Source organism: Micrasema longulum, unplaced genomic scaffold (assembly GCF_059751315.1).
Source record: "Micrasema longulum isolate JH-2025_06_02 unplaced genomic scaffold, ASM5975131v1 h1tg000614l, whole genome shotgun sequence".
Taxonomy (NCBI): Eukaryota; Metazoa; Arthropoda; class Insecta; order Trichoptera; family Brachycentridae; genus Micrasema; species Micrasema longulum.
In genome coordinates this window covers 451,911-467,196 of record NW_028277810.1, presented here as the reverse complement: position 1 = coordinate 467,196, position 15,286 = coordinate 451,911, and the positions used below count along the sequence as shown (strand labels likewise).

Below are 15,286 nucleotides of genomic sequence, written 5' to 3'. Positions count from 1 at the left end.
GATGAAAGAGTTGAGGAATTGTGGATGTTTAAACATAGGCAGAATGGTGAAAATTGCAAAAAGTGTCTATTTAAACCAGCCAATGACAAGTCAATCAGTTTTGGAATATGGAATAATTGTATAGGGATGTGCAAATGACACATTGATCAAACAAATAACATTGCACAAATAGATTTAACTAAAATTATCTTAAGAGTCCCAATCAGAACTAGGTACATTCGTAAATCTTAATGTAACATATGTAAAACAACTTTATGTAAAAGCTCTGTTACTGTACGCACACAAACATTATTCTCTACCTTCCATAACTCATTTCACAAATACAAGAGTTCCTAGATACTCCACCCTGATACTGCAAAAACAATTCAAAATTAATACAACCTTTGGTCAAAGAGAATTGGCCTACTGCTCGGTTAAAGTGTACAATCTACTTCCATTGTTCATAAGGACAATTAGTAAATACTCACAGTATAAAATGGATAGTGGAGGTGGGTTGCGCATAGATCGATGAGTGGATCAAGCCACATAGGTAAAAATTTGTGCCCTGTTTAAGAAATTTGGTCTACAAGTCTATATGAATTTGTTATGTTTTTTATGATTATTTTAGTTTATATTGCTTATTATGTTTAAGACGATAATTAGGTTAATTAGATTAATTATGTTTTTAATTTCTTATTATATTAATGCAACTGCGTTGCATCACATCTGATGATGGAATTTCGTTAGGGAATGGAAGCACGAAAAGCAACCTTCGAATTGAAATGCTATTCACTTGCCGCTTCAGTCAGTCATATTAGTCTTAAGATGCCCGTTAGAGGGTGAAAGCACTAATTGATAAACAAATTACAACAGGGATGGAGAATACCTCAAATAAGGGAATATGGAAGTTTAGGCATTTACAGGGCTTATGACCCGTCATTGGCTGGTTTAAGTGGCCACTTTACACACTGTGTAACATTCACCATTTTGCCTATGTCTGAACATCCATATTTTTTCAATTTTCTCATCTGTTGATTTTAGTGAATTTGAAGAGCTGACACCTTTATTGTTGTGAAGAGATTTATCTGATCGAATTATTTCACATTCAAGGCAATGCCTGAAAATATTTTTCCAATTTTTAAACTTCTTCTTGGACCAGTTGGTTTTATCTTAATGACTCCCTGGGGGTGATATCCAGTCTTGCCTACAAACATTTGGACAAACTCAAAATATTGACTGAAGATAATATCCTCATATCACTGAGTACCTAAACTTCAAATTACTAATCTTGTATTTTCTTCATTTAGCTTCGCAAATGGAGTTTCGGGACACAATCTTTTCCATTCCTTTGGAAAAGAAAAATAAGTCGGCCGTATATGACAGAAACCAGATTTTACTTGACAAATTTGTGGATGCCAAACCAGAATCACCCCTTCCCATCACAAAATTCAAGTAAGAATTCAATCATTATTCACTTTTATTATTGATTATCTGTGTCCAGGCGGATGAAGAATACAGTTAATATGTAGGGTCTATAGTCCATAATCGATGACACACGCATGTTAAATTAGTTCACCTGAAGTAGACTAATGACCGACGATGCAATGTCATCATTTTCTATCGAATCCAATACATACGTATAATGCAACTCTTACAGTATTGCACGTTAAACCGGGAGCATTGTTCTGCAGTACATACACATCGTCCCTACCATGAAGAAATGAACTACAAAGGAACATCGTCTATAAAGAGACCACACGACGCAACGCCAGTCAGTCAGCCCAACAAGTTCAGTTCACTTCAGTCCAGCTCGACGACGTCACTCAGTTGCAGCATGTAGTTCAATTGCAGTCTCTTGCACCCATCATCGCCGCTACGCTCGCGCTACACAACCAAGTGCTGTATTTTATTCGCCATGTAATAAATACGCATTAAACAGCAACCACGTATCTTCTCTGACAACCTCCAACTGGGACGGGATCACCACACTCAACAACCTAATCCTACAAATATAACCAAAACCCTGGACGGGTGTTTTCGACTTGATGGCTGCTCTCAGGTAAAAATTCTGAGTAAGGAAATCAAGTAAAGATAAGTTGCCCTGTTGTGTAGTGGTTCTCACGTTCTTTATAATTCTTGAGGTACTGGGTTCAATTCCTGGCAGATTCCTGGCAGCAGTGGACATGATATATTGATTTTAATGGTTGTGTTGGCTGCAATATTTCATTGTTCCTCAACTGGCACCTGATGAAGCATAGAATTGATCACCTTACGTTTGTGTAACTGATGATCGAAATATGCTGCATTTGGTTTAAAAATTAAATACCCTATTCACCACTGGGTGTGAAAAGGAGAAAGCATGATGATGTATGTGTGTATTTGTATATACACTGGAACCTCATTTCACACGGTTTCAAAAAATCACAGTCCGAAATTTATTATTATTTATTTTTTTAACATTCATTTAACAATGCCTAGTAGTAAAATAACAAATTAACTCGCCTAAGTTAAGTCTCTGGGTTGTCAATTTTCCCCAAACAAAAAATGTGTTAGGGTTGTAACTTTCTTATCATAATTAGTTTAAATATAATTAAAACTATTATAAAGGTTTTGCACACATTAGGTATTTTAGATTTTCAAAACTATTACCATTATTGTGGATAATTTAATTTAATTATTTTTTGCCTTTCAAAATTAATTTGAAAATATGTTTTTCTATTCATTAAATTGCTTTTAAATTGTTTCTGAAGCATTTCTCATTTTTGCGTGCTATAATTTGTTTCTATATTAGATAATTTTAATTTTATCTGGAGTTAACCAGCCAGTTATTATCCACCCTCAAACGATATTTTTTCACTTTCGTAGCTATGGACTTAGATTCCGAAATAATTTCTATTGATTTTTAAAATTGATTTCATCTGGTTTTAACCTTCTTAGTTGTTCATTAACTATATTCCTGAAACAGTTATTATTTCTCACAACATAAGTATAAGTATTTGCTATTTTGAAAAATGTGTGTACATACCTGATATTAAAAATTGTCATTTAGGTAATTAAGACTAGGATTATTGATATGTGTACTTATATAAAACATTCCTTTAAATAAGCGAGATTTATTAATTTTTCTGAAGTTATCAACCAGATTTTGACAACCCTTAGGCCTATAAATTGCTTGTATGAAAACAAATAGAATTCGGCGTGTAAATTTGCCCAATTGTTTTTAGGTGAATATTTTATTAGTTAGCCATTGAAAATATGTCCAAACGACAATTTTTCCCTTGAATTAATAATTCAATTAAGTAGTTCTCCGACAAGAACGCCATATGAGCTACAGTTCAACAAATAATGGTTGCGGGCAAACATGGACGAACATGGAGGTAATTTTGCCCCCCATCAAAATTTTTAATTGCTTGGAATCGCATTTAAATATGACTGAATTTACAATTGTAACCCGATTCAATGATTACCGATGTCATTTTTAGTAATTAAAAAGTAAACCATAACAAACATTTTTTTTTTAAATCAACATAATTGTAAAAAGCGGCCAAAATTGGATGGTTTCGCGGTACTTGAGTTATCGAATTAAAATCGGTCTATGGGGGATTCGAATCCCCCCCCCCCTCCTTCGGTCCGGTTAGGTTAATTAATTAGTAATGATATCTTTAATTAACGTATTGTTTTTGCATTATTTTTTTTATTAATTAACTTTTTTATTTTAATTGTATACATCTTTAAATTATGTGTCTTTATGTATATATTTTTTTTGTGTTTTTTTAATGTTCAAAGATAAAGATCGTAATATATAATAACATAAAAAATTAACAAATCTCAGATCATCAACAATGTACTACTTTAAGGAGAGCACATCAATATATACTGTTTAATAATCTATTTTCCACGATTGATTGAATTAATCATATAATTTAGGCCTGTTATATCAAAATGCTACTTTGTTGTTTAAAAAAATAAGAGAGATAGGCAGGTATATCAAGTCTTGTATTCTATGCACACTCATGTATTATTTTTTTGTTTAGTATTATTTTGTTTTGTTTTTTCTTTTGTTGTATCAAAAAGAAAATCCATCAGAAACATAACTGAAAAACTGCTTTAAAAAAATGTTATCTAATAATAAGTACCTTGTATTTTATTTTGTTACGGACACTATATTATTATGATTTCCACCGTAAATAAATAAACAACATGAAAGTCTACACATGTACATGACTTATAACCTGTCATTGTCCTATTTAAGTGATCACTTTACACATTGTGTATCATTTACCATTCTGCCTATGTTTTACATCCATATTTCTCCAATTCTTTGATTTTTGTGAAGCATGACCTTTATTGTTGTGGGTGAGTTTCATCCAAGGAAAACTTGAAGAAATATGTATGTTCAAACGTAGGAATATTAGTGTGTAAAGTGGTGACTTAAACAAGCCAATGATAAGTCATCAGCCATTTAAATGCCTAGACTTCTATATTCAATTACGTAAATCTATGCTAAAATATCTGAATATTAGTAGCTTTGATCCAAACTTATTAACGGGCTTAATTTAAATAAATAATATGTATTTATTATTTTTTTTTTTTATAAAATAAAATTTTAAAAGTTGTAGAAAAATCACGAACGTGCTTCAAATAAATATTATGGGAAAACTCCTAACATTTAAATTTTGGTTAGGTACCTATCTATTTGTTTTTAAATTATAATATTGTATCAAATTCTTCGAAAAAATAAAACATAAAACCGCTCAATACGTTTTCCATTATAATCTCGGATATCGTCGAAGGCTGTCCGAACCGTTCCGAAGCGCGCCGAAGGCCGCCCGCCGATCGCGAAGGCTCCCGAATGGAGAAATGCTTTCGAACAAGGTCGTCCTAGGTCAAGAACGGCCAACGGAGGTTACCAAAGGACATCGTTCGGTCACCGCCATCTTGGATTTGGACGAATCCATTTTGAGTTTACGGGGGTTGTGATATTGAAATAGGGTCACCATCCGATAATAATTATCAATGAAATTATTAATCGCTTATTTATATATAAGTTTGTATAAACCACTATAGCTCTAAAGGTAAAATGGTTTATGAAAAAATATGAATAAATAAGCGTAAAATGTCATATTACAAAGTTTAAAATCTTTTTGATATTAAAAATATACAGGATGTTCTTTAAACCCTGCCACATCCGAAACCACAATGATCAGTATAGGCAAGAAGATATATTAGCATATTAAAAAAAATATTTAGAACGAATATTTTTTTTTTAAATAAATTATTTATAAAAACAAATGGTTGCTTACTTCTGCAGGGAAGAAGCGAGGGGGGCGCGGCCGTGAATTTGACGGTGTATCAGACTCCCCCCCTCGTTTCTTCCCTCCGGAAGTAGGCAACCATTTGTTTTTTTTTCTATATTTTATTTTTAAGATTTTAGTCGTTCTAAAAATTTGTTTTAGTGTGCCAATATGTCTTCTTGCTCATACTGATCATTGTGGTTTCGGATGTGACAGGGTTTAAAGAACACCTGTATATATATTATTTATAATAGTATCAAACATATTATTTATCAATCCTCTAGCAGTGGTACATTAAAAATATGTTCATTTATGTAAAAGTATGTATATACATTTTGTGGGAAAATATCTCACACTTCGATAGGTTGATAACGTATGAAATTTATGCTGATTTAATGTTTTATTTACTGTACAGCATCCTGCACAGATCGGCGTAAAGTATAGCAATTTAGATTCATGATGTTTAATTAAATAGAAACGTTACAAACGCTGGAAAATGGTATATCAATTCGTGAATAATTTTCTTCCGTGCCTTCATTATCTTATGAGCTTTTATCGCGATCAGATGTAATGCACAGCAGAATATACCGTCGTGTGTGACGAAAAATTGCTTTAATTGCACTGCAACCATTACGTCATTGGCTGCAACTATGAAAAACAAAACAGATATATCCTTTCATTCGTAAATAAAATCCAATTTATAGAGTGAGTAATATTTTAAAGCAATTTTTTTTTAAATTTGACAGCTGCCAGCTAGTGTCATTTCTATAGTAACGATTTACTCAGAAACAAATATAAACTAAGGAAATATGTATTTGTTGGCCTCGGCCAGCGCATTCGCCTACCATGCAAGAGGTCTCGGGTTCGATTCCCGACAGGGTTGACATGAACATTTCATAGTCCCTTGACTGGCACCTGCAGCGTAAGACTGACCATATTACCTCCACGTAACAAAACATATCGAAACACGCTGCGATTAGTGTACCAATGCAGTGCCCTATATACCATTACGTGTGGAAAGATGACCATGAATGAAATATGTATATCTCCTTACATAAATGATTGCATGTGTATCTTAATTTGTTTCTCTCTTTTTCCCAAACTGTTAAAGGCAACCCAATATTTGCTATGTCTTTATCAGATGTAGATAGTATAGGAATAACGCGTCTATTAGATAGATTAGGTAAAATGCTCGAAGTATTTAAAAAAGGAATTGTTTATTCGATTGTCGAATAGAAAGTTAGAAACTTTTTTTTTGGTTCTGTAAAAACGGAATTAAAAAAATATTTTTAAACTGTAGTAGTAATAAAATAAGTTCCTTTGATTTTTTAAAATCAAATTATATCAGTTTGTAGCTTAATCTTATTGAAATAATCGAAATAATGTACCTAACTTGGTGCTCTAATGTCGAGTTTCGTGCATCATAGAAGGCTGATATAAGCATTATCTGTCGACAAAATCAAGAATGAATTTCCGCGTTGATTTAGACATGTAGAGTTAATGGACAGGGAAAGAACGGCTAAAGAGATTTACGATGCGAATGTTAATGAATGCAGAAATAGAGGAAGACCGAGAAAGGCATGGGTTAACCAAATCCAACAAATACTTGAAGATAGATGTGTCAAAAATCGGAATAATGATGTATGAATGTAAGATGCAAGGATATTGCGTTCTATCATTTCTGCCTATCCCTGCGGAGAAACAGCGTGATTTTTTGGTCGTTGTGAAGTACCTAACTTAGGTATTTACCTATCGTTACTTTCCCACTATATTAATTGATTCTTGTATATTATATTTTTGAATTCTTAAAAAAAAATAGGAGCTTTTCAAAATATATTATGTATTATTAATATTAATTTTCAAAACGAACTCCCTCTCAAAACACGAGCATCTTGCTCATTTAACAATTTAGGTTATGTTATTATGTATAAAACAGATTTTTAGTGTATTTCTACATTTGTACGTAATAACTACTCTAAATCAAAAATGTATATTTTTTAATGCACCTAGTACCGATTATTTACTTCTTTACCTACAAAAAATCCACTTAAAAACTTTAAGCTGTTTTCTGAATTATTATTATTTCCTGATTTATTTTCTGCGATTTTGGAATCAGTTCCTTTAATTTTATTAGCGTGCTGTCTCCCGCAGTCCCGCATTCTGTTATTTTTAAAAACACTAAAATGCTGACTGACATCGGTTGATATTAATCGGAGAATCTCGTTGCTATTGACGTCACGATGGAACTGACCATTTACAACATGTGACGTAGCTAGAAACTCACTCTCGATTTCATTCGAGACTGGCGTTTCTGTTTTGTTTAGCAGACACCACATCCATTTTTTTGCATATTTTGAAAGAAAAACATGCTTTCATTCAATTTTGTAATATTTACAAATGATATATCTATTTGATATAAATAGTGTCGAAAAAAACAAAGCATCTTGTGTTCGAAAATATAAACAAAAATTATGTTCAGTGAGTAATAAACTCAATTATTTAAAATATAACGCGTTTACGCGTAAATAACATGATTAATACATTAACAATAAGTAATATTTTGTATTTCTGAATTTGTAACGCGTGTTTCTTCTTCTTGTTGGATATTGAGGTAGACGGGGCAGACTACGCTGCTCGCAGCGGAAAGTGATCGGGTATTGCAGTAGACTACGATAGCGTACAGTCCATTCATATTTCAAATATTCAATTCATTTTGCTTTCGCGTGCGTAGAAAAAAATCATATAAGTCATTTAAATTTTCGTGCTTACACAATAAAAAAAATGTATATTTATTTGGCTCACCGACGGGCACTTGCACATTAACATAGGCTTATTAAACATTCGAACGCACTGTATATCAATATAAACAGTCTTTATATCCAACATTCAGCTTACTGGTTTCACTGAAGATTCTCCATGACCAACACTATTACATTATCTTTATCATTACCATGTATCCATTCACACACGTGGTGTATAGGGCACTGCATTGGCACATCAAAGACTACATAAAAAACAGTCATAAAATGATACCCGGAAAAACGTTTCAAATAACCCGTTTGAATTTTTTTCACCAATGCCATGTTTGAGTTTTAACTTTAATTTTTCGTTCGATTCCTGCTAAATCCAAAAACAATTACCTTGATGTGTTCTTACAGCAACGACAGTTATACAAAAAACATTTAACTCACTTTTCGATAGATGAAACTTACCCACAACTTATTTCTCTGGGTAAACAATTATCTTTTTGTATATTTTTTTGCTTATAGTTTAATGTCTTAAATAATCTGTAATAAACTACATATATGTAAAAAAATAAATAAGTGAATGTTATTTTGAACATAATTTATATACCCTATCAATCAATTACTATTTATATACCAATCCATAAGGTTTAATTTAATAAACCTGTTGATTGTTTTAAAATAATAAACCCGACCAAAATTTCAAGCAATTTTCAAATATTACAGAGCAAGATATTATAAAGACGTATTTTATTATTAATGTAGATATGAACAGTAAAAAATACACACATTTCGTAGTTAGAGCTTGTTGCGTACTAATTATTCAGGATGTGTCAAAAGCATTTTTTGTCTACGTTTTGGACAGCATTGCAGTATCCATGATCCTCAAGCCCCCAATACGACAATATCAGTTCTTATAAAATAAATGCTAATTTTATTGAATTACACTTCTTTATTACTTATTTGTTGATTCATTGTTTCAAATAGTACAGTCACGATTAGTTGAGATTGTGAAAAAAGCTATTGAGTATTTTTTAACACTAACAAAATGGACCAAAAATTAGTGATGCATGCGCCTAGAATTAATCCTTCATATTTTCAATGACGTCACGAACACAAACTTTCGCTTTCGTTTCCACTTGCGATTTCATTTTAGAAACGTCACAAAATACAATCATACAGATTTCCCTTCACTCTCGCTTTCGTAGGGAAAATGAGGTTTCGTCCTACTTTTCGATTATAATGTAGGCCACTTTCGATTTCTGTATTCGAAAGTTTGGGCGCCGAAACGGTCTCGACTGTCCGACATTTTGATGACGTCATGAGAGAAAATAAAATTATTCCCGCCAAAAAAGCGTAGTTTTTTTAAAAAAATTACGATATTTTTTTTAATGTCATTCTTGATACTACCTGCGCGGAATTTTAAAAACGATCACAGCAAAAAACTTATGGTTTAGGAAAATATGTAGCAGGTAGGTACTTCATCATTTCCTTTCCGCACCTAATGGTGCATAGGGAACTAAATTGGTACACCAATCGCAGCATATCTCGATCGATTTTGTTACTTGAAAGTAAGGTGATCAGTCTTACGCTTCAGGTACCAGTCCAGGGACTATGAAATATTCTAGTATAAAAACACGTGTCAACCATGTTGGGAATCGAACCCGAAACCTCTTGCATGGCAGGCAAACGTGCTGACCACTGGACTGGTACCTGAAGCGTAAGACTGATCATCTTAGCTTCATGTAACAAAAATGATCAAGATACATCGCGATTGGTGTACCAATGCAGTGCCCTATGCACCATTAGGTGCGTAAAGGGAATGATGATGATAATTTTTTCATACTAACTATGTGCTTAAGGGTCAAAGCCTCCAACGCTCATTATGTGTAAAGGATCTAGGTGTCTTCCATGATAGTAAATTACTTTTTGACGCCCATGTTGACAGCATCATAAAAAAGTCATCGCGTGCGCTTGGCTTTGTTATGCGTAGCTCTACGTCGTTCACTATGGCAAAGACACTTAAAATCCTTTACTGTACATTAGTGCGAAGCAACAATATGGAATCCTATGTACAATGTGCAGATATCACGCATTGAAAATATTCAAAAAAATTCGTAAAGTTCATGTGTTTCCGGTTGAAACTTGAGTTTAAATCTGACCAGTATATTCATATATGTAAAAAACATCACCTACTGCCTCTGCAAAAACGTCGTGAAATAGCGGATATAATTTATTTACTTAAAATTGCCTCTGGTTCAATTGATGGTCCCGAACTACTTTGCAAACTTTCTATCAATGTTCCTTCCAAAGTTTTAAGAAATAACCCTCTTCTTCACATACCTCTTGTTTCATCTAATTATAGGCAAAATTCATATTTATGGCGAACTTTTAATAATTTTAATGTACTAAATAAATCATTTAACATAGATTTATTTGAAAATAATCTTAATAACGTGCGGCGTTTGCTTTCAAAATAACTCGTAGTATTTTTTTCTTTTCTTTTAAATTTGCATTTAATTACTATTCATTTTATGTTCGAGAATCTTTTTTAACTTACTGTGATGCTACTTGTGAAAACCTGTAATTGGCTTATTTGTTATTTGTTTTGTTATATAAATATGATTTAATTATAGCTGTTGGTTATCCAAATAAATAAAATAAATAAATAAATAATATGTATAGTCACTCTACCATAAATCTGTATTAAGTGAGATGAAATACTAATAAAAAATGGTTCATTTTATGTAGAAGTATCGTACAAATTCTCAAGGCATGGTCAAATTACAAAGGGTGAATTGTATTTTTATTCCTCAATTTTAAATTAATTTTACGTGGTTGTTTCCCTCGTTTTATGGAAAATGTTGTACGCCCATTTTTCTCCAGGGAGAAGATAGTCTCCACGGTCGCCGCCAACCGCGCCGTCGTGATCAGGGGCGCCCCCGGCTGCGGAAAGTCCACCCGCACTCCTGCCTACATCCTAGAGGCTGCTGCCAGCGCGGGCGCGGGCGCCGGGTGCAACATCCTGGTGTCGCAGCCGCGGCGTGTGGCAGCCCTGGCTCTAGCCGAAAGGGTGGCCGATGAAAGAGAAGAAGAGGTAAACAAATATTCAACCGAAATTTACGACAACAGAGAGGGAAAACATATTTATTTAGGTTTTACTAAGTTAGTTCATAACATTTTAAGAACTAATATAAACTTTTGATAGCATTGCATTTTATTTAAAAATTTATCATGAACACTTTTTTTTAATTGATTTTAAATATTTCAATGCTTTTTATTTCTTTTATTTATTCATGTAACTCATTATTATTATGTTAATTTTAAGCGAGCAACTAAAAGCTGATATGCTTAAATATATTTTAACAAAAGTTAGTTGTTGGCGCACTTTAACTTTTCCCAAACAAATCTATTCCATTTTTGAGCCCATGAGACTACAAATTGAGATCAGCTCTTGTGGCAGCTTATTCCAATCATAAACAACCCTATTGCTCAGGAAATGCTTCCGTAGATTTAGATTGAATCTCGTTTTCCTTTCCCCTTTCTCGCTGTTCCTGCAGCGTTGTGGAACCGAGAGTTTCCAGTCTCTCCACATATGGAATCCATTTTAGGTTTGGTGACAACTTTGTAGCTTAATCATTGTACATTTTTTGAGAAGAGAATATGGAAATCTCAACATTTACAGTGCTTATGACCTATCATTAGTTGGTTTAAGTGGCCGCTTTACACACTGTAAAATTTACCATTTTACCTATCAGTAATTCTGTGGCTTCGATCTAGAAGGGTCAATTTCAGATTTCATATTTTTCTTGCCACCATTTTGTAGAGGGTTAATGTCAATGAAAAAACTTGTATATTTAACTAAATTCTACACAGATGCATGTCTAGTAATGTTTTTTATTAATATTTGTTATCAAAAACATAAAACAATTCATTATAACGCCACAGAGTGGCTAAATAATGACTCTCTTGTAATGTTACGATTTGTGACATTGGCCCTTATAGATCGAAGCCACAGAATGATGTTTTTAATTAAATAAAAATATATCTAAAAATGTTTAACCTAGGATTGACCCCTGTGGTATCCCATTATCCAGTCCCCTTTTTAAAAGTGGAGTATCTGTTTAGGTTGGAGATGTGATTGGCCATCAAGTTAGACTGTCGACAAAAATACCCAAGGCTCCGGGGGGAGTAATTGTCTATTGTACCGCAGGTGCCTTGTTAAGGAGGCTTGCTTCTTCACCAGAGGTTAGTTTTGTTTTACTTTTGCATAGTATATTTAATAATAAACATATTTTTCTTACTGTCAATATTTTAGCTCTATTACCATTCAATGATTGTTTTAGTGATTCAATTGAAACAAAGGTGATTTCTTTGTATGTGTATAAATGTGTGCACTACTTTGAAAGCACCCACCCCTTTCCCGAGACTGCTCATTAAAACTAGTGTCTTTTTTTTATTTCGCACATTCACTATCAATTTTTAAAACTAATTTAGTGAAAATTTTATATTACTTTACAATCAAACCGCGAAAATAACAAAACCAAGAAACTGTAAAAACTTTCGTTTCACTCCTCACTGCAGTTTTGTCAATTTGTGATCAATCAAATACACATGATTCTAGTTTACATGTATGACAATGAACAAATACAGTGTTAGTTCCAAATTGGGGCTGCGGCCATACATCCCAGATACCTCTTTTAAAGGAAGAAGAATGTAGTAATACAAAATGCATGCACTGCCAAATGAAAAAAAATCCAATATTTTTTATGCACAACGAAACTATGATTTTTGCAACATGTATATTTGATTCAATCTAAGGCTAAAAGATCAAATAAGATCACCTTCATTTTCTAGTGCACAACCTTTTTATTTTTATCAGTTACGTAATCGTGGATGTTTTTTTTTGCTCGAAATTTCTGCTCTAAATTTGTATGAAAAATAGTAAATGTGATTAAATTGTGGTGACTATAGTGAAATAGACTGCATATTGGCAAATTATGCGTTAGAAGAAGACAATACATATAAATAATAATTGTGTCCAGTGCTGGCATATGTGCAGAAAGTTCTCTTATAACCTCACTTTAAAACTGCATTCTGAACGAATATTGGTAAGAATTTCAAGGTTAACTTGCCCGCAATGCTAGAACATATTATGGAACAATCAAAATATCGAACTTGCGTTCTGATGCTTATTATTTTGTAACATTATACCTATTATAGTTCAATTTGTTTGCGGTTATGCCGGTTAAGCAGTTATAGAGATGTGTCCCTATAAAAAACAGTCAGCAATACAAGTGTTCCAGTATATGTTAATTAAATAAGATATACTTCAAACTGTCAACTACTGTTCATTCGAAAATGAAATATTAAAAAAAAAGATGTGTCCATATGAGTGGATCCAATAAGAAAAATATGTTTATCAAAGAAGTGCACTGCCAATATTTTTCGTCAGAAGCTGCCCGTGATTTACATTACTATGTACACAGATTGATCAACACAATGAGGAATTCCAGCCCAACCCGGAATTAAATTTTCAAAATGTTTTTGTGTACACGTGAATATTTAAAAAATTTGGAGTAGGATGAAATATCTCAAAAACGCACACAAAAATAAATAAAAAATGTTAAAAAGAGTATTCATTTTAAAATCGTAAATAATGACGTCACTCCTTATATCTACGTGTAGTATTTCCGGTTTCCGCTTTAAAGCCCCCGCACCTTGTAAGAAACGTTTTGACCATAGAAAACATTTCAATTTGTTGACATTTCAACCAGAGATTATGTCAATTTTCTAGGTTTTTCTAAATCGAAACGTTTGTAAAAACAACCATAACATAGAAATGAGCAAATTACGATCAACTAAATGAAGTAATCAAAGCAATATTCCATAGATTCTTGTCAGTTTTGTTATTGGCTGGAGAAATACAACTTACCGCGGTCAGTGAAAGTAAGAACGCCAACCGCTTCATGACGTCACTACTGAAAAGTGACACACTGATTACAGTCATTTGGCACGGTATTTGATAAATGTAACTTTAAAAAATCATATCTTTGTAAATAACGCACAAAAAAAAAATATATATATATATTTGCTTAGTTAAATAGTACGCTAATAGAAAAAAATAAATAGAAAACAGTGGAATCCTCATTGTTTGCATTAATCATATCGATATGTATCCAATTGCAGTTACTCGGCTGTTCGCACTTGATCCTGGATGAAGCTCATGAACGGTCAGCGGACTCTGATGCTGTAATGTCTCTAGCCAAGAGAGCCATGATCCTTAATCCCAAACTCAAAGTCATCATAATGAGTGCCACCATCGATACGGAGCTGTTCAGCAAGTAAGCTTCTAAAGTTTTTTATTATTAATATTCAAAGCATTAACTGTCGGGTCAAACATTTTATTAAATGTGTGTAAATAATTGTTTATAACCGTTTTTTTACCGACTTTCTTTCGCAAATTTGATAGGTTCAATAAAGAAAATTACATGGAGTTTGTGTTTATATTTTTTTATTCCTCAATATCAATATTGTCCCCTTTAAAGTAATCACCATAAAATATAATACACTTATTCCAACGTTTTTTCCAATCCTGAAAACTTTTCTGAAACTTATTTTTGGTATGACCTTCAGTTCCATCAACGATTCGGTCTTTATATATATTTGGATAATTTATAAAGCGCCATTTTTGTGAAAATAACCTCAAGAGTGCTGTACAATAAATAAATATCCCAGCACGTCTTGCAGCTACAGAGCGCATTGACGGTTTGGATTCTAGTTCCTTGTCTCAAATTATGATAAATAGGAGCTAGATTACAGCACGTCTTGCAGCTACAAAGTGCATGGACAGTTGGAATTCTATACCCCATTTACTAAATTTAGATATTTGATAGTTGAAAACATTTACCTATTGAAGCTGTATTTATATCCTCTATGATGAAGAATGATGAATATTTTTTGTTTCTGTCCAGTATTTAATTTTATTTTTATTTAAATGCATTTATTTACGTACATTTTGAACATGCACTGTTTTAAAATAACATATTAAATATTTATTATTCATGTTTTTCTTATACGTATTCTCACACTCATTGTTTTTCTACACTCATAGTTTATTTTAACAGGTCTTTTAAAAAACGATAAAAGTATGTATATAAAAGTACTGTACTCTGTGATTTGTTTCCTTATTTTAATGTTTTAATGCTATGTGAATGGTGCTGTAGTTCTGTAAAATGTTTATGTAGGTTTTGCTGTTCTTTTTTCCAG

The 15,286-nt window shown here is 32.7% G+C and overlaps 1 protein-coding gene across 1 annotated transcript in view; it reads left to right on the top strand.

The window, feature by feature from the left end:
* The window catches only part of LOC148280111 (ATP-dependent RNA helicase DHX30-like), a 39,569-nt gene that overhangs the window by 9,465 nt on the left and 14,818 nt on the right, over window positions 1-15,286 (top strand). The window contains exons 9-12 of the mRNA XM_088228885.1: window positions 1,287-1,431; window positions 10,904-11,114; window positions 12,146-12,265; window positions 14,207-14,361. Of these exons, the coding sequence (XP_088085011.1) occupies window positions 1,287-1,431; window positions 10,904-11,114; window positions 12,146-12,265; window positions 14,207-14,361 (631 nt within the window). The remainder of the gene's footprint in view (window positions 1-1,286; window positions 1,432-10,903; window positions 11,115-12,145; window positions 12,266-14,206; window positions 14,362-15,286) is intronic.